General features: G+C 36.2%; 1 protein-coding gene across 12 annotated transcripts in view; it reads right to left on the bottom strand.

Moving 5' to 3' along the window:
• The window catches only part of HEATR5A (HEAT repeat containing 5A), a 112,156-nt gene that overhangs the window by 84,281 nt on the left and 9,169 nt on the right, over positions 1 to 18,706 (bottom strand). For 9 of the 12 annotated variants that reach the window (XM_036353708.1, XM_036353682.1, XM_036353725.1 and 6 more), the window contains exons 2-6: positions 11,580 to 11,763; positions 9,552 to 9,763; positions 7,918 to 8,026; positions 5,537 to 5,686; positions 4,507 to 4,681 (exon numbers count right to left, since the gene is read on the bottom strand). In XM_036353708.1, the coding sequence (XP_036209601.1) occupies positions 4,507 to 4,681; positions 5,537 to 5,686; positions 7,918 to 8,026; positions 9,552 to 9,763; positions 11,580 to 11,705 (772 nt within the window). In that variant the 5' untranslated portion in view covers positions 11,706 to 11,763. Of the gene's footprint in view, positions 1 to 4,506; positions 4,682 to 5,536; positions 5,687 to 7,917; positions 8,027 to 9,551; positions 9,764 to 11,579; positions 11,764 to 14,662; positions 14,681 to 18,706 lie in introns of those variants that run through there. The other 3 variants (XM_036353672.1, XM_036353744.1, XM_036353752.1) reach the window with 3 other exon arrangements.

The following is an 18,706-nucleotide window of genomic DNA, read 5'->3' as shown; positions in this document are numbered from 1 at the left end:
GTATTTTTAAGTTTTTTTTATTAAGAAAATTTTCAAAATTACAAAAAAGCTACAAAATAAATTCCCATATACCCTCCAGCTACACTCACAATATTTTCCTTATTACTTCCTCATTTTTTAAGAACATACATATGACTAGTTGTTTTACAGAAGATCCCTCAATTTGAGTTTGTCCAGTACTTCCTCAGAATTTTTGGCAAGAGAACTAAGTAAGTATTGCTGTAAGCCTTCTCAATGCATAACATCAAGGGCACTGTAAGGCTTGGTGTCAGTCTGCCCCTGCATTGGTGATACTATCTTTGAACAACTGAGTAAGATGTCGGCCAGGTTTGTCCACTGTCAAATAGTATTTTCCCCATTGTAATTATTATGTAACCTATGTGATGATACTTTAAGATGGCATAAATATTCTATGACTTATCAAACTTTCACCCAAGAATGTAGTGAGGAGTCCTACCTGCATAAATTATCCTATATACTAAAAGCCTAATATGCAAATCGACCGAATAATGGAACGACCAGTCACTATGACGCGCACTGACCACCAGGGGGCAGATGCTCAACAAAGAAGCTGCCCCCAGCCCACAGGCCACCCAAGGCAGTGCCAGCAGGGGCCCCCTGATTACCCTGCCGGTCACCCCACAGCGGGAGGCGACCAGTGGCAGCAGTGGGGGGGGGCAGGGCTGGTGAGCAGGTGGAGCCAGGCAGGGCAAGGCTGGTGCCAGCGGGAGCCCCCGATCACCTCGCTGGTCACCCCACAGATCGGCCCAGATCACCGGCCAGACCTAGGGACCCTACCCATGCACGAATTTAGTGTACTGGGCCTCTAGTTACTGTAATAATTCCAATAATGCCATTGCCTAAAAATTACTCTTTCTACAGTTATTAGCTGAACTCCACCATAAAAAAGAGCTCTTCCTTTTCCTTTACTTATCTTCAGTAATCTATAAAAATAAGATTCCTTTTTATTTAATAGGTTATCCATTTTCTGTCGTTACTAGTTTTGTCTCTAATATTGTCTTAAATTTGACCAGTGGAAGACTCTTGAGAAAGCTGGCCAATGGAGTTCCTTACTTTTTGGCATAAGATGTTATAGGCTCATGTTCAGACTTTTCTAGCTCCAACCCCATAATAAGCCATTTCTTCAAGGAATCCTGATTCTGGTTATGTTTTAAGATTGTCAAGTAGAATAGCTATTGAGAGTGTGAGAGAAGAGTAAAGGGTGACTTCATAAATTTTGTTTGAACACCTGGAAGGATAGAGTTATCATCAATTTAGATTAGCAAGACCGCAAGTAAAGCCGGTGTGAGTATGTTGTGGGGAGGCGAAGTCAAGCATTCACTTTAGGACAAGTTAATTTGAAACATCAAATGGATATCAAAATAGAAATGTCCAATGGGCAGCTGGATATGAAAGTCTGGTGTCCAGGAGAGAACTCTGGGCTAAAGATATAAATCCAGGAATCCCTGATATAGGTGATATTTAGATGGTATTTAAGCCATAAGATTGGATAAGGTCTCCAAGAGAATGAGTAGACATAAAGAGCAGGAGACCAAGTACTAGGTAATGTGATTCTTCTACGATAAGACAAGGAATCATTGAAGAAGACTGAACAGGAATTCCTAGTGAGAAGGAAGGAAAACCAAGGGATTTTTAAAGGACCATAAGGTCCTAAGAGGAAAATGAGAAAAGAATAAGGAGGATCAACTGAGCTAAATGATGCTAAAAGGTCAAGTAAGACAACTGAGAGTTGTCTGCTGGCTTTAGCATGGCTAAATATAGAACATAACTCCAAAACAGCAGGGGTTTTTATCTGTTTTGCTCAATAACATACAGATTTATATATTCAGAACAGATCTAGCCCAATATAAACACTCAACCAATTACTTATTACTGAGTGAATAAATGAACATGGAGGTCATTGGTTACCTTCACAAAAATAATTTTGGTGGTGACTGGGGAAAAATCCTAATTTAAGTGGGTTTGAAAATTATGGCAGGAGAGGAACTAAAGACAGAGGGTGTCAACTCTTCTGAGGGAATATAGTCAACAATAAGTGTGCATGGTGCCAGGTGGGTACTTGAAATATTGGGGTGGGGGGGACTGCTCTGTGAAGTGCAAGATTGTCTAACCACAATGCTATACATCTGAAACTAATATAGAACAGTACTGAATGTAAATTGTAATTGAAAATAAATAAGTAAATTGATGCAAATAGTCCAGAAAACAAAACAAAAGAAACCTCTTTTGAGGAATTTTCTGCAAAAGGAAGAAGAGAAATGGGGCTCTAGCTGGCTGACATACACAATTTTCTTTTTTAAGTGGGAGGCATAAAAAAAAGCATGTTTTGTATGGAATAACTTGATATAGAAAGAAATGTTGAAATATGAAAGGGAGACTTCCTAGAGCTTTATCCTTGAGCAGGTGAGAGGATGAACCCTAATATACAGTGTATCAAAAGTGTGGCTTTAACAGAAGATTGCATAATTCATCTTGAGTAATAGTAGGAAAGTCAGAGTATATGTGTACAGATGGTACAAGGTGAGTGAATTTGATAGGGAAGCCTATGGAAGATAGGCCATCAAGTGAAAATAAGATGGGGGAAAAGTAGGTATAAAATAGTCAATAAGAAAGTGGGAGAATGAATGGACTAGGGAAATTATATCTGCCAGCCAACGTTAAAGACCTACTTAAGGTTCATGGTCAAGAGGTGATTAAGATTACACAAACTCCTGGCAACTTACCCCAATGCTAGGAGAATGTCATACTCAATCTCTGCTTTTTAAGTACATTGGTATGAAATACAACCTATTTTAAGCTCATTAGTTTGACTAAGAATGTCATTTCAGTTCTGTACCTCATAATCTTTGCATATTGCGGTTGAAATGTACAATCCTCTACTGCATTTGTTTTCCAAATTCTTAAAAGCTTTATTGCTATTAGTCTCCTACTTTAAAAAGAATCTATCATGACATCTAGATCACTTTCTAGTTGTATGAAAATAACTCAATTACAATCCAAGCTAGAACTTACAGATGAAAGAATTTCTAAAATATTAGGCCAAAGTGTTTTGGTGTTGGTGAAGCTGGTTCTTCATTTTGTTTAGTCTGATTACAAAATTGCTGGTATTAGTTTAGTGCTACGATAGGAGGGTTTATATTTAAATATCATTCACATTTGTTATATAATTCTACATTTTTACTTGTTTTTATTGCAAATATGTGCTACGGCTAATGACACATTAATGTACAATTCACCTTTTCAACATGGATTAATTAAACATGTCTCCTAACTTCAAATTTTTAGGTGGCTCAAGATTTAACCTCTCAAATGCCCTGAACAACTTTTTTCTGGTTTGTGGGTGTTTTTTTTTTTCTTCTTCCTCTTCCCATCCACCTTTCCACCTTACCTCCCATCTCCACCATAAATTAGAAAGTATTGAATTACAAGATTAGAAGAACCACAATAAAAAGTTCTTAGTATACATTTTAAACTTGTGGGTCTCAATTGGAGAATGAGAGGACTGTACACTTTGTTAGTGTTCTCAGGTAATTCTGATATGGTATATGCTGCCTGTCCTCTCTCATCGCTGGTTCAGAAAACACTATTCCTAGAAAAAACAGAATCCGCTTTTAATAACAATAAACAATTTCTAGAGCAATGGTTCTCAAACTTCATTGTGTATACAAATTATCTTTTATGTCTGCCAGCCACCATTAAGAGTTCTTGTTAAAATGAGAATTTTATTTTACTAAGTTGGGCTGGACCTGGGTTTCTGAATTTCTTAAAAGCTCCAAGGTGATGTCAGTACTCCTGGTCTATAAACATGAGAGAGGCAAGGTTGTACAGAACAAACACATTTTCCCTTGTGTGAGACTGTTTATTCTTTGAAGATAGAATAATAGAGCAAGTTTTCAATTATTCGTCATTATTTTATATATGCTGTAGATTAAATCCAGGCAAACTCTCATTTTAAAATATACCCTATCCTTCCTTGCTCACTGCCTGAAGTGTATAAATAGGGAACAAAAACTAACACAAAGCAAATTTTCCAAATATAGTAAATTTCAAATAGCTGTTGTTTGGAATTATTTATATCATCACTCCCTTATACAGACTTAGTAAATAGCAAGCCAAATAAATGTCTGTAATCAGATGCATGCTGTTTAAAAAAAAATTCTCAAGATTTAGATAATCCCTCTTATTGGATAATACTTCACATTTACGTAAAGAAAAACACCCAGAATGTAGAGGAAGACAGTGATTGAATAAAGTAAATTTCTTCAAGAGTAAATAGATAGAAGAATTTTTTCCCCTCAAATTTTTATTGAATTATTTGAAAATGAAATATTAGGACCTAGAGCAATGCTACAAACTAAAACTGATTTTTTTGATAGTCTGCCTTTTTAAAAAAGAAATTAATGGGTAGTAATGCTACATATGTTTATTTAAATCAATTGGGAAGACAATTACAGAAGTCATTTGAAAATAATTAAATGAATTTACCTGCTCCTGGATGTTTAGAAATTATAGCTTTAGCCAACACTGTCCCTAGTAGCTTTGAAACTGAAATCCGCACATCATAATTGGAACCTTCAAATGACTTAAAACATAGTGTGGCCACACTGTCCAGGTCTGTACTCCACATGAAGCTGGCCTCGTTCTGAAGTTCAAAGAGACACTACTCAAGTGGAAAAACAGGAATTAATGAAAAACAAAATGTAAGTATCAAGTTCTGATCTAGATAAATTGTAGAAAATATCAAGATTTAACAAAAACAGAACACAAACCCAAAGTTTCTAAGTAATGATTACAGGGACAACAAGTGAATACTTATTAAAAATCATAAAAGCAATGTGTCCATATTGTGTGGGAGGAGAGGGCTGTAAAAGATGTCCTTAGGTCTGGCCAGCGTGGCTCAATGGTTGAGTGTTGACCTATGAACTTGGAGATCATGGTTCAATTCCTGGCCAGGGCTTATGACCAGGTTGCAGGCTCAATGCCCAGTGTGGGGCATGTAGGAGGCAGCTGATCAATGATTCTCTCTCATCATTGATGTTTCTATCTCTCTCTCCCTCTCCCTTCCTCTCTGAAATCATTACAAATCTATTTTTTTAAAAATGTCCTTAGAACCAGTCAACTGGCTATGAGCAATTGTGAAAATAATTCCATCATAAACAACTTTACTATACTATCTATTCAAATGTTAACAAGGCATGATAAAAACAAATCACTTTCAAACAACATAAACCTTACATGTAAATTTTAGTTTATACAATTATAGGAAGGAAGCTTAGTAGCAAAGGAATACTGAGTCTGATCATTTCAACTCACTACACTGGACAATGCACTGCTAACTACTAGATGAACCTTGGGAAATTCATAGAACTCTCTGGGTCTCAGTTTCCTCATCTTAAAGTGGGACAGCTGACTACCAAAGTTGCAGCTCTAAGATCATGGGGGTGTTTCCAGTGTTTTCACAGGAATAAACTGATTTACTTTTCAAATAGAAATTCTGCTTATTAGACCATTTCACCTTTGCAGCAGCACAACGAACAGCCATGGACCTATCTGTTAAGCAGGATCTAGCAGCTTTATAAATATCTCTGTGGCAAGGTGTAGCAGCAGCTCCAAGTCCTTTCAATATATTTTGCAGACTCAACATAATCTCATATCGACCTTGAGACTAACAGAGAGAAAAGAAAAAAATTAAATAGAGGGATAAAAGTACTGTGAAGAATAGCATTAAGCACTGAAATTTATCTCATAAATGAGAGAAATACTCAAGATTTTTATACATACTAACCAACCTATTCTGACATCAACAAACATTAATAGTTGCTATTTTATAAACATTATATTACACTTCAACACAATACAAATTTCATAATGTTGATGTGAAGATTAAGTGAAATTATATGGAAAAGTGCCTAACACAAAGCTTGCATGTTGTTAAATAGCCAATAAATGGTTGCTATAAATGAGGTAACATAGTAAGAGTGCAGGGTCTGACACCTACTAGGCACCTGACCTTGAACAAATCTATTTCTTTATCTGTTAAACGGAGGTAATAGAACCCACTTCTCAGTTGTCCCAAGGCTCAACAGTTACTACATGTAAAGTACTTAGAGTAGTGCCTGAAATACAGTAAATGTTCAATAGATTTTATAACTATTAATATTTTTATCATTTACTGGTCCAAGTAATTTAACTCAGAGGTTAGAAGTCTGGGCTTTAGATTTAAAAAGACCTGGATTTGAGTCTTGGCTCTGACCCTTAGTATCTGTGTGACTTTAAGTTGTTCTTACTTCTTTCTTCATCTATGAAATGACGTTAGGATGAACTGCATAGAGCCAGTGTAAGAAGTAAATACTAGTAAGCCCCTGTTGGGAAGACATTCACCATAGAGCCTGGCACATAATAAACATTCAAGTAGTAGCTGCTTATATTACTGATGTTTTACTAAATGCCCTAAATGATTTCAACATCCCAGGAAGTTAAGTACACTGAAGATGGAAGACAAAAGTCAACATATTTAATATTCGAATTTTCCCATTTTTTATCTTGGTACATTTAAAAAAAAAAGTGCATGAAACTACCAGTATTTTTATAAGTTATTTCAGAACTGTCTTCTAGATTGTTTTTCTAAGTAAGGTAAGAACAAGAACTGGGGTGATGTTTTTATATTTAAAGGTGCTTAAGTATCCTTGACTATTAAGAATAAGATTTAAAATTTTTGATATATAAACATACAAATGCTTTAATTTCAATCTGATCGGTAAAGCTATAGTTGGCAAGAGACTACAGTGTCTTGGGAATCAAAGAGAGAGCTACAGAAACAAAGGGGGTTCCACAGCGGTAAATGATGCCAACAAGTCAATGAGACTAAGGCTGAGCATATACTCCTCTGACAATTAAAAGGCCATCCAGATCCTGGTCATACTTACATCCTCTACGCTCTTTCCAACCCTGATTATATTCCTTACTCCCTTCTGATGCTGGTATAATACTAATCCATCCATTAGGCATATAGTAGTTACCAACTATGTATCTGGGTCCTTGGTGTCAAGCACTTGCTCTGGCACCAGTAAGTAGTATCAGATGGAAGAGGTGATAGGAGGAGGGATGGGTCTACCAAATACCTTAGTTTTGCCCATTTGTATTTGTCTGAATACACAAAATCCTATTACTGTATTACTGCTTTTCTAATAAAGCAATATACAAAGTACATGTGTATCGCCTAGAAATATTTCATTTATGGCTCTATTTCTTTTTAAAATCTTTAGTACTGAAAGTATTACATACTTTTTCCTCCATTGACCCCCTTCCCTCTGCCAGGCCTTCACCACAGTATTGTCTGTGTCCATGGGCTTATGCATGTAAGTTCTTTGGTTGATCTCTACCACCCCCCTTTCTGATAATTATCAGTTTGTTCCAAGCTTCTATGTCTATGGATCTATTTTGTTCATCAGTTTATTTTGTTCATTAGATTCCACATATGAGTAAGATCATATGATACTTGATTTTGACTGGCTTATTTTGCTTAGCATAATACTCTATAAGTCCCTCAATGCTGTCTCCAAGGGTAAAGGATCCTCCCACCCACCCCCCTTTTTTACAGCTGCATAGTATTCCATGGTTAAAATGTACCACAGCTTTTTAATCCACTAATCTACTGATGGGCACTCAGGCTGTTTCCAGATCCTAGCTATTATAAATTGGGCTGCTATGAACATAAGGGTACATATATTCTTTCCAACTGGTGTTTTGGGTTTCTTAGGATATATTCCTTAAAGTAGGATCACTGGGCCAAATGTTTATTTCTGTACATACTTATGAATGCTTGTCATAGGTAAAGAAACCATAAAACCTGTAAAATACTATCTTTTATTTTTGGTCAAACTTGTAGTTACTTACCTCTGCACTCTTCATAGCTTTAAGAATATTCCCCACTGTTTCAGTAAAAGTGTTACTCAGTATTCTACCCAACTTCTTGTACAAGGAACCCAAACATACCACAGCAGCACTGAAACAACATTTAAATGAAAAATTAGTCATGAATGGAAATAACAGAAATAAAAAAATTACTTAGAATATGTAAAGGTGACTTCTTAATTTTACTTTTAAAGGATAAAATTTCCCAGAATCTACCCATTAAATTCTAAGGCATGACACTTAGGTGAGTATCAAATATTACACTTTCTTTTTTAAAAAATTATACACACACACACACACACACACACACACACACACACATATATATATACACACACATATATATATTTTATTTCAGAGAGGGAGAGAGAGATAGAAACATCAATGATGAGAGAGAATCATTGATCAGCTGCTTCCTGCACACCTCCCACTGGCTACTGAGCCCACAACTCAGGCACGTGCCCTTGACTGGAATCAAACCTGGGACCTTTCAGTCCACAGGCCAACGCTCTCTATTCATTGAGCCAAACCAGCTTGGGCAAATATTACATTTTGAATAACAAAAAATTTTAAAATATGTATCTTCAATTAATTGAAATCTCAGCCCAAGAATTCCATTCCCTCAAAGCTTTTATATATTAGACTAGAGGCCCGGTGCATGACACTCGTGCACGGGGGGGGGGACGACCCTCTGCCTGGCCTGCTCCCTTTCACAGTTTGGGACCCCTTGGGGGATGTCCACCTGCCAGCTTAGGCCCGCTCCCTGCTCCTAAGCTGGCAGGTGGACATCCCCGAGGGGTCCTTAGTGCTGCCAGAGGCGAGAGAGGCTCCTGCCACTGCCGCTGCGCTCACCAGCCATGAGCCAGCTTCTGGCTGAGCAGCGCTCCCCCTGTGGGAGCACAATGTCCACCAGGGGGCAGCTCCTATGTTGAGCATCTGCCCCCTGGTGATCAGTGCGTATCATAGTGACCGGTCGTTCTACTGTTTGGTTGATTTGCATATTAGGGTTTTATTATAGAGGATACTTAAAGACAGTCTTAAAGGTAAAAGATAAGAAAAGCAATAATATTCTCAAGTGTGAAAACTACCAGAAAATATATTCTGATATAAGCTAAAATTAAATCAACAAAAATTTCTATGAAATTACTATTGTGGAATTATACATGGCAAATCAACTTCCCTAAAACACAGGTAATAAAAATGAAATGAATTCTATAGAGAAAGAAACTAAGCTGCTATTTTTAGGATCTTAGAAGAGTATTTTTCTATGACATTTACCATTAATTTTAACTATTAAGAACTAATACACTAAAAGGACATCTAAAACATGCATTAAGAATTTAAAATACCTTTGCTTAATTATTCAATTGCTAAAATTTTAGTGAGTCAGTTTTCATTTCTAAATCTAGACTTCAAATATGTCTAAAATATTTTTTTAAAGAACTCTTTCTCAGTCAGTAGGAATATGTTAGATTATTTTTAAAGTTGGATTTAAAAATGAGTAAAAAATTTATATTTAGCTTCAAAATAATTATTAAGTAGTTTGGGTTATTTATTAAAATGGTATTATAAGGAAGCACTATTTAATTCTTGTTCCATTTTAATATCTAACTTACAGTTTAGTGGGAAGGTAACTTGGAGAGTCATCTTTGCTACGAATAAGATCATTACATTTATCGATTGTCTCATAGACAGAGAATGTGTCTCCAATACCATAAAGAATGCCTAGATTCTTAGCAAGGAGTTTGCGGGTAGGAGGCCCTGGGGAGCTGTTCAACAAAGACAGGAGCTGCTCAACAAGAGTCTTCTGTTTCTCCTTCACATCACCCTAGAAAAAAAGATAACAAAAAGACAATTCAAATCAACATAATTACATGTAATCCTCTATTTTTTTCCATATATTGGAGAACTAAAAGGCTCTAGAAAAGTATAAAATTATTTTGATTAAAAATTATAAGTAAATTGGTGGTGTGATCTTCATTATCACATGAATAGGTAGTTAGTTGCCCTGCTGGTTATTTCCACAAAATAAATTCTGGACCACAATATACTGGAGTCTCTGTGAACAAAGACAATGGCTCTATTTCTCCTACATCTTTCTTCTATGTTTGAAAGGTAGAGCAAATTTATATTTCAGTAAGAGCTTCTTAGTTACTACGCTCCCACCCCATATATCGCTGCATAATAAGCAACAACCTATAATCCAGTATCAGAGCTGACCTTGTGATGGTTACTTGTTTTACTCAGATCCTTTTCTAAGTTCAGTGTAATTTTCTTTTTGCAAGCTTATGCCCCTCACGCCAATAATGCTACTCCAGTTTATGTGCCTTCTCTCTCAAAAAGGAATACAGAATATCATTATAATGGTAATGGTATTTAGATGCTCACCAAGACTTCTTAAACTTCCACAGTGAAACATCTGTTCATTTAGTGTATGGATTTTGTCTTTTGTTAAATTCTAAACGTCTCCATAAACAGTGTCTTTGTACCTCTTCTGCATTACAAATACTATTGTTATTTTGTAGAATATCCTTCTATTTAGAGGTATGCAAAAAGTATTTAGAAGTAAAGCATAACTTCACATGGCTCAGTAAATCAATAGGTCAATCAAATATGGCAAAATATTAATAACTGCTGAATGTATACGAAGGGTATGAGTGATTAGTGTTCTTTTTTTGTACCCATTTTATAAGCTTTTAAAAGGGGATATGTTTACTCAATGACTCTCCCATTAAAGGGTCCACACCTTTCTTTAAATTGAAACTCCTATGACATTATTAGCACTATACTACACGGCTTCATGCATATGGAGGTACATAAAGTATGCAGGGCTTCATGCATATGGAGGTACATAAAGTATAGGATATAATGAAAATATAATCTAATACAGTGTAGTCTGTAGTTAGTTTCTGAAATATTTTTGAGTAATATAAAAAATAGGTGAATACCAAGAACCTACAACCAAGATTACTTTATCCAGCAAAGCTATCATTCAGAATTGAAGGTCAGATAAAGAGCTTCACAGATAAGGAAAAGCTAAAGGAGTTCATCACCACCAAACCAGCATTATATGAAATGCTGAAAGGTATCCTTTAAGAAGAGGAAGAAGAAAAAGGTAAAGATACAAATTATGAACAACAAATACGCATCTATCAACAAGTGAATCTAAGAATCAAGTGAATAAATAATCTGATGAACAGAATGAACTGGTGATTATAATAGAATCAGGGACATAGAAAGGGAATGGACTGACTATTCTTGGGGGGGAAAGGGGTATGGGGGATGCGGGAAGAGACTGGACAAAAATCATGCACCTATGGATGAGGACAGTGGGTGGGGAGTGAGGGCGGAGGGTGGGGTGGGAACTGGGAGGAGGGGAGTTATGGGGGGAAAAAAAGAGGAACAAATGTAATAATCTGAACAATAAAGATTTAATTTTAAAAAAAATATGGGCTAATTTTTATTGCTTTTTTGAACAGAATAAATAAACTTCCTGTAACATTTCATTATAAAGTCTTAAGATCTAGCATTTGAAAGCTAATTTAGGTTATTCTGAACAGAACTAGAAAAGCAAACCAAAGGAACAAAATATTATCTGGCTTAAAGAAAAACAAACAAAAACCAGTTTTTGCAGTTTTACCTACCCTGCTGGTTGCTAGCAAGAGCTTTTCCAAATATCTCAACCAATCAAAAATGAACTCTGCCTTCTGAACTTCACCTAGTTGATTGCATGCTTCTTCATTCAGCAATAAGCTATGAGCTAATTCCATTCCTTGCAGAAAATTCTAACTGGTCTCAATTGTTCTTATTAAACATCAGTCAATACACCTAAGAAAAAAACAGAGGAAAATAACATTTTAAAATGAGAGTGAAAAGGAAGGAAACCTTCTACAGAATAGCATAACGCGTAATTAAATAGAGACATCTTTTATAACAGCTCTAGGGAGAAACTGGGAAAATCCCAATACTAAACTCCTGTTCACAAAGACATAAAATCCATTTTTGTATTCTCTACTCCTTATTTAGGAAGCTGACAGGCAAAACAGAGTAGCATGATTGACATTCATATGCAAAAGTGTGCTAACCAGAGAGACATTCCATTAAAATTCTGAAAATTTTGAGGTTAGACTATTCAAGTGCTCCATTGTAGTACAGTAAACTTTACACTTTGTGGACCTCTATTTAATGAACTTCGAATATACTGGGCAAAATTTCCAGTCCGTATGTCATATGTGAAGATTAACACCTTGTTAATTTAAAAATGCTTTTAACCAAGATTTGCTCATAATTAAATTTAACAGGCTACTCTTTTGTTATTAATTCACTGTTATTTTTAAACAAATTTTAGCAAATGGATATGTTGGAAAAAACACTGTAGTAATTTTGCCAACATGAATAAATATTACATATCTACAATTAGAGTCTACATATTTAAATCCAAGAGTCACCGTGCTTGTAAACAATGTTCGGTGAATGATTGGCATGTGATTCCATCACATCCAACACCGTAATTGGTTCTGTTGTCAGTAATTGGTTCTGCTGTTGGGAGGAGGGACTTTCTGCAGCAGTTTTAACACATTGCCAGCTGATGTTCACATGGGCACTAAGCCACACCCAGCCGTGTGCAGTCACTTGTGTAACTGGTGAATGCGCCCATTTACTAGACCTATTCAGTATAAATTTAAAATTACAGTAATACATATAGAAAACTTTTCTGTGATATTAAACTTTTCATACATAATCAGTTTTCATTACACAAATGTGTCTACATAAGTAAAAACAGGTAAACTGACTAATTTGCCAATTTCTTAACGTACACATTCAGAAAACCTACTTTATTATATAACAGACTTTTGCCCAAATTAGTCTGTTATATCTAGGTCTTACTGCATAAAAATGGGTCTTGGGTGCATATATTAACAGATATCTAGACCTCCTACTAAAACTCTATAGGAAAGCTTCACATCTCCCTGGGCTTTACCTAGGAAGATATGCAGTCATTTACCTGGAGATCCAAACCAGGAGCAGAAGGTATTATTCCCGTTAGCATCTGTTCCCCTAGCCTAGTAAGACTCTGCTTGTACCTTGAGGCTAGCAGTTCTGGGAAAGAGTTCCAACTCAACCAGTAGTCTCCTTATCTCTGTGAGCCGTGTGAAAGTAAAATCCTGTTTTAGAAGGCACCTGGATGTTGTCCAAGGATTGCAGCAATAAAAACCATATCTGCTCTGACCCAGATCCAATGTAGCCTTCACTTTGTTGTAGCAAATAATCAACAAAGGACAGAGGAGGTTTTGTTTTGTTTTTAAATTCATGAGCATCTCCTGAACATACCCTAGTGCCTTTCCAGAATACAAATAACATAAAGTGTGTACACACACACACACACACACACACACACACTTACCAACTTATAAGACGACACTGTGATTATGGAATTTTTAATTTTTAGAATGTGCATGCTCAAGTATGTATTAGTAAAGTAGCATGATGTCTGCAACTCATTTTCAAATGGTTTAGCAAACCAATTAGTCAGCCAGAAAATTTGGCAAAATGTTAACAGCTGAATGTTGGTAGTGGGTATGTGAGTTATCTTTTTACTATCCTTTAATTTTTCTGTATTTTTTAAAAGGTCATGGTAAGTTGGAAAAAATTATTGAAGAAAATAAATTTAAAAACACACAAGCTGACTTTTAAAAACAAATTGTTAGTATTATATATAGGAGTGACAGATATCAACAAGAATATTAAACACCAGAGAAGGCACCATATATGTAATAGATGAGCACTCCTACAGATGTAATACATCTGTAATACTTTCAACAATAAAGATAAATTTAAAAAAAAAGAAATACAGGACTTTTATTTTTTTAAAAAGATGAGTATTCTTATTCAAGTATCAAAACTAAATTTGAGCCCTGGCCAGTGTGGTTCAGTGGATAGAGTATCAGCCCACACATGGAAGGGTGGTGGGTTTGATTCTGGTCAAGGGCATGTACTTGGGTTGCAGGTGTTGATCCCAGCCTCTGTGGGGGTGTGTGCAGGAGGCAACCAATCAATATTTCTTTCTCACATCAATGTTTCTCTCTCTCTCTTCTTACTCCCTTCCACTCTCTAAAAATCAATTGAAAAAAATATCCTCGGGTGAGGATAACAAAACAAACACTAAGTTTGATATATTATAAATAAAACTCCAAGCTAAACATGAACAGGTCACTGGAAGTGCACAGAAATATAGACAGAATGCTACAGGTAATTAAACTAAAACATGTAAAATATATAGTTCATATTCCCTAAACAAATTTCAATCTTTTATAGAGAAGCCAGTAAGTAAAGATGTATTAGAAAATCAGATGGGAGACATGGAGAAGGTTTCCCGTTTCCCTCTTTCCTCTCTCCCATTCCCTCCCTCCCTCCTTCCTTTCCTTCTTTTCCTCCCTTTCATTGTTTTTTCTCCCAGAGAGTTTACTGGTATAAAATTACCTACAGTATTAGGCCATCATAATTACTAAATAACAGAAAAGAGTCTCTTTTAAAGACAGTAGTCACAAACTAATACCCCATTAACCAAATTTGGCTTGTAATGAATTAGGAAAAAAAATCAGTTACTAATATTTAAATGTAAGATTTACATAAATACCTGGGTCCATGTTCCCATATAGCGCCTCTTAGAGGAGCAGGGACTCTTGAACAGGCCACAGTTGCCACCTGGCCTGCACTATTCACTTACATTATTTGCAGACTTCTATGGGTATTTAAATTTTCAGCTCCTACTGTATCCTCTGGTTTGGGCCAATCGTCTAAATTCTGGCTGTGATGCTGCCCCTGAGGCCAAAAAACAGGTTTTACCCATCCACCAAATGTCTCCTCACGCCTGTGTGCCGCTTTAGCCATCTAGGTTGTCCCTCTCAATCAGTCCTGTCCGCCTGCCAATACCATCCATTACCTAACACTGAAAATCCTCAAGAAAAGTACATATTAGGTTATTTTCAGAAATGTCAATTTTAAGGAACAATACAAACAATGGCATTAACAAAATCACTTTACAAGACACATGAATTTTACCTTCTTGTTTAAAAAAAAACCACTTTCCTTTCTTAAATTCTCAAAGGGAATTGACCAAAATATATACAATTAAGGATAAAGGTAATAAATGCTAGAGAAATAATTTCTGGAAGAAACCTAATGAACAGAAGGAGAAAAGCAATGTCTATGACTGTGTAAGGGAAAAAAATAACCTCAATGTCATAGAGAAAATTTCTTATAACCACCAGGCAAGTCAAAATCCTATCGTAAGAATCAAATTACCCTTTTTGAGGTCATTACGACTGCTGAAAAGACATTTTTCCCCCTTAGGCAGCAGCAATATTGTGGTGTAAAATGATCTATCAAGAAGCAAAATAGCTAACACAATGCAATAATAAATAATTCAGTAAAAAGCTTGAGATCATAAGTAGGGCATAAAGTTATCTCCAAGGCCCTCAATACATTTCTCATATAAATGACATCTAAAAGAAGTAGGCAATTCATATTGGTAATCCCATATCTAAAATCCCAAGTCTAAAATGCACCTGTGACCCCCTAGTGTGCACTGTCAATGAGATAAATAACTGCATTTTGCAAATAACATACCCCTGGCTCTTATCTGAAGTTTCACTTTAGGAAGATGACTAAAATGCACTCTATCTACTATACATTTTAATATAACCACAACCTTGCTTATATAAACATCTAGAGAACGCTTATTTTTCAAAATTTTCCATGTTTCTGTTGAGATTACAAAGTAATTAATTTATTAAAAGTATATATAGCAAAATATTTTTCAAATTAGTTATGTTACTTGAAAAAAAGATTTCATAAAACTGCTGCTCCCACCTTATTTTTGACAGAAGCTAATATTTTTTGACCACTTACTATACTCTAGGCACTACAGTAATGTTTTACTAGTACATTTTCTTGAGTAATATGAAAACTGTCCATAAGGTGGCTATTTTTATTAGCCCTATTTTAAGATGAGGAAACTGAGTCACAGAGAAGCTAAGATGATGCCAGTCCTGACAGAAAGTGTTAACATAATTTTCTCCATCTAGGGTTTACAGATCTATTTTAGTAGAGATGGGAAATAGGTTGAAATTCATTGTGGGGTGAGGGGGAGTCTCTCCCTAATCTTTTTGGTCATTTTAGTTTCTTTTTTTTTTTTTTAATACATTTTATTGATTTTTTACAGAGAGGAAGGGAGAGGGATAGAGAGCCAGAAACATCGATGAGAGAGAAACATCGATCAGCTGCCTCCTGCACGCCCCCTACTGGGTATGTGCCCGCAACCAAGGTACATGCCCTTGACTGGAATCGAACCTGGGACCTTTCAGTCCGCTCTATCCACTGAGCCAAACCGGTTCTGGCCATTTTAGTTTCTTAAAATGATTTATTATATCATTTTGAGAAGGGAAAAGAGGAAAATCACAAATAATCAAAGAGAACATCAAACACAAAATAAGATAGGTTTGTTGGATTGGTTTGTTAGTTTTTTCTTTCCAGAGCACAAAAAAGACCAATTTACAGAATGAACCAGCCACTAGGCAGTAAATGGAACTAATTCTAGCAAGCATCAAGTGCTTAAGGTTCTAAAACATGTCTCATACTTAAATTTCAATTACTTTTCTTTGGCTTTCATTTCTGTAAAAGATATTACAATAGCTTCAAATCAGCCTCTAGTTTCTCGTTTTGTTCAAAAAGCATAAAATGAGCCCAAAAAACCCTCTCAAGAATCTCCAAATGTTCAGGAAACACACATAAATCTTAAAATCCAAACCTTTAAGAAAAAATCAACAACATAAGAGACAAAACTGTAATTAGCTATAATTTAGAAAAAAGTTGGGTCATTTTATCCTGACCTGAGATTCCCTTTGACCTGTGACTCAGGCTTTGCATAATTATAGGTTACAAAATAGGAAGCCAGAAGTTACACAGAGCATCATGCTTAAGATGCTACCTTAAGAAGGCCTGCCTTGGTAGAAAGAAAAAGAGGTCTTTTTGTTATTGTATTTTAAACATTCCAAGACACAGTCCTAAAATTTGTTTGCTGATGCCCCCCACTAGGGATTGAGCCAAAAACCCAGGCATGTGCCCTAACTGGGAATTGAACCATGACCTCAACTACTGAGCCACAGCAGCTGGGCTATCTTGATTTTTAAAGCTTATCTGTATTTATTCCATCTTTGAGTCTGAAATATCTTGCTTTTTTCTACAATGAATTCACTATTTTAAAATTCATCTAAGAAAATCACTTCCTTCAGGAAGCCTTTCATGATTAATTACCCTATTCTTGTACTGTCTCCTTTGGGTATAACATTTTTTCATCATTATATTTATGCTTCTTAAAATAATGTTTGGCTTCTCTAGCCATCCATCCATCACTTAAGACTATAAGATTCTCCTGGGTTTTTTTTCCAAATCATGATTCAAAAATCTTAACAGTGATTCTCAGCAGCATTGTGGGTAATGTTTTTTCTCTGGTCTTCAAATTTTTAGTGAATTAAAATACTTTAAAATGAAATTCTTAAAAACCAATAAACAAACTAAATTTCTGTCAGATTCCTAACTTGACGCCCAAATCACAAGATGACAATGGTAGCTATTGTTCACTGAGCCAGGAACTTTTTTAAGTGCTTAACTTATATCTCATCATCACAAGAAAGAAAGCATGAAGATATCATTGGTTCCTATTTTATGGATGAAGGAACTATTAAGATGCCAGTAAATACAGGTAACAGAGCTGAAGTAAACCAAGATTTTCCTGGCAACAAAGCTCATTCTCTTTATTCTAGGAAGCCTTTCCACGGGTTGGGGAAGACAGTGTTTTTGACATTAAGATGCAAGGGACACTTCAATTAAAAATAAAAAGATGCGAGGAACAAAATGTGTGGAACAAACAGGGCATGGGTGGAAGTTGGACACATATTTGGGGGCTTTCTCTACCAATATCTACCTACATCTTTCAGTAAACCACAAAATCAGCTTCATCTCCCAACTCCTCCAAGGAAAAAGGTCAAACAATTAAAAAGGGAGTGTTGGGAAAATAGCAAAGGGAACAAGAGATGAGGTATGTAAACTGTTAAAAATTAAAAGAAGCTAAAATTAAAGATATAAGACCTGTAACAATGTAGACTAATAGTTCTCAACTCTAGCTGCTTTAAAGAAATACCCAAGTTGAGCCTAAACCAACTGAATTAGAATCTCTGAAGGTTGGGGTGCTGTGATAAATGAATTTTTCATTTAATCCTCATACCACTACCATAAACATCTACTAGCACTATTAATCTATACTAATAAAAGGGTAATATGCAAATTGGTCCTGACACCCTCAGAGTCACGACCGGATATGCTAATTAGTTACAACCAGTATACAGATTGACCATCACTCCAAACACACAAGATGGCCACCCCCATGTGGCCACAAGATGGCCTGCAGGGGAGGGAAGCTGGGGGAGATCGGGCCGGCAGGAGAACAGTTAGGCATCGATCAGGCTGGCAGGGGAGTGGTTAGAGGCAATCAGGCAGGCAGGCGGGCGAGCGGTTGGGAGCCAGCAGTCCTGGATTGTGAGAGGGATGTCTGACTGCCCGTTTAGGCCTGATCCCACAGAGGTCGGACAGTTGGACATCCCTCAAGGGTCCCAGATTGGAGAAGGTGTAGGCTGGGCTGAGGGACCCCCCACCCCCAATGCACTGGGCTTCTAGTTTATAAATAAAAATACTGAGACTAGACAATATAGAT

The sequence above is a fragment of the Myotis myotis genome, unplaced genomic scaffold (assembly GCF_014108235.1).
Source record: "Myotis myotis isolate mMyoMyo1 unplaced genomic scaffold, mMyoMyo1.p scaffold_m19_p_1, whole genome shotgun sequence".
Taxonomy (NCBI): domain Eukaryota; kingdom Metazoa; phylum Chordata; class Mammalia; order Chiroptera; family Vespertilionidae; genus Myotis; species Myotis myotis.
This window is presented reverse-complemented; position numbering and strand designations above follow the sequence as displayed.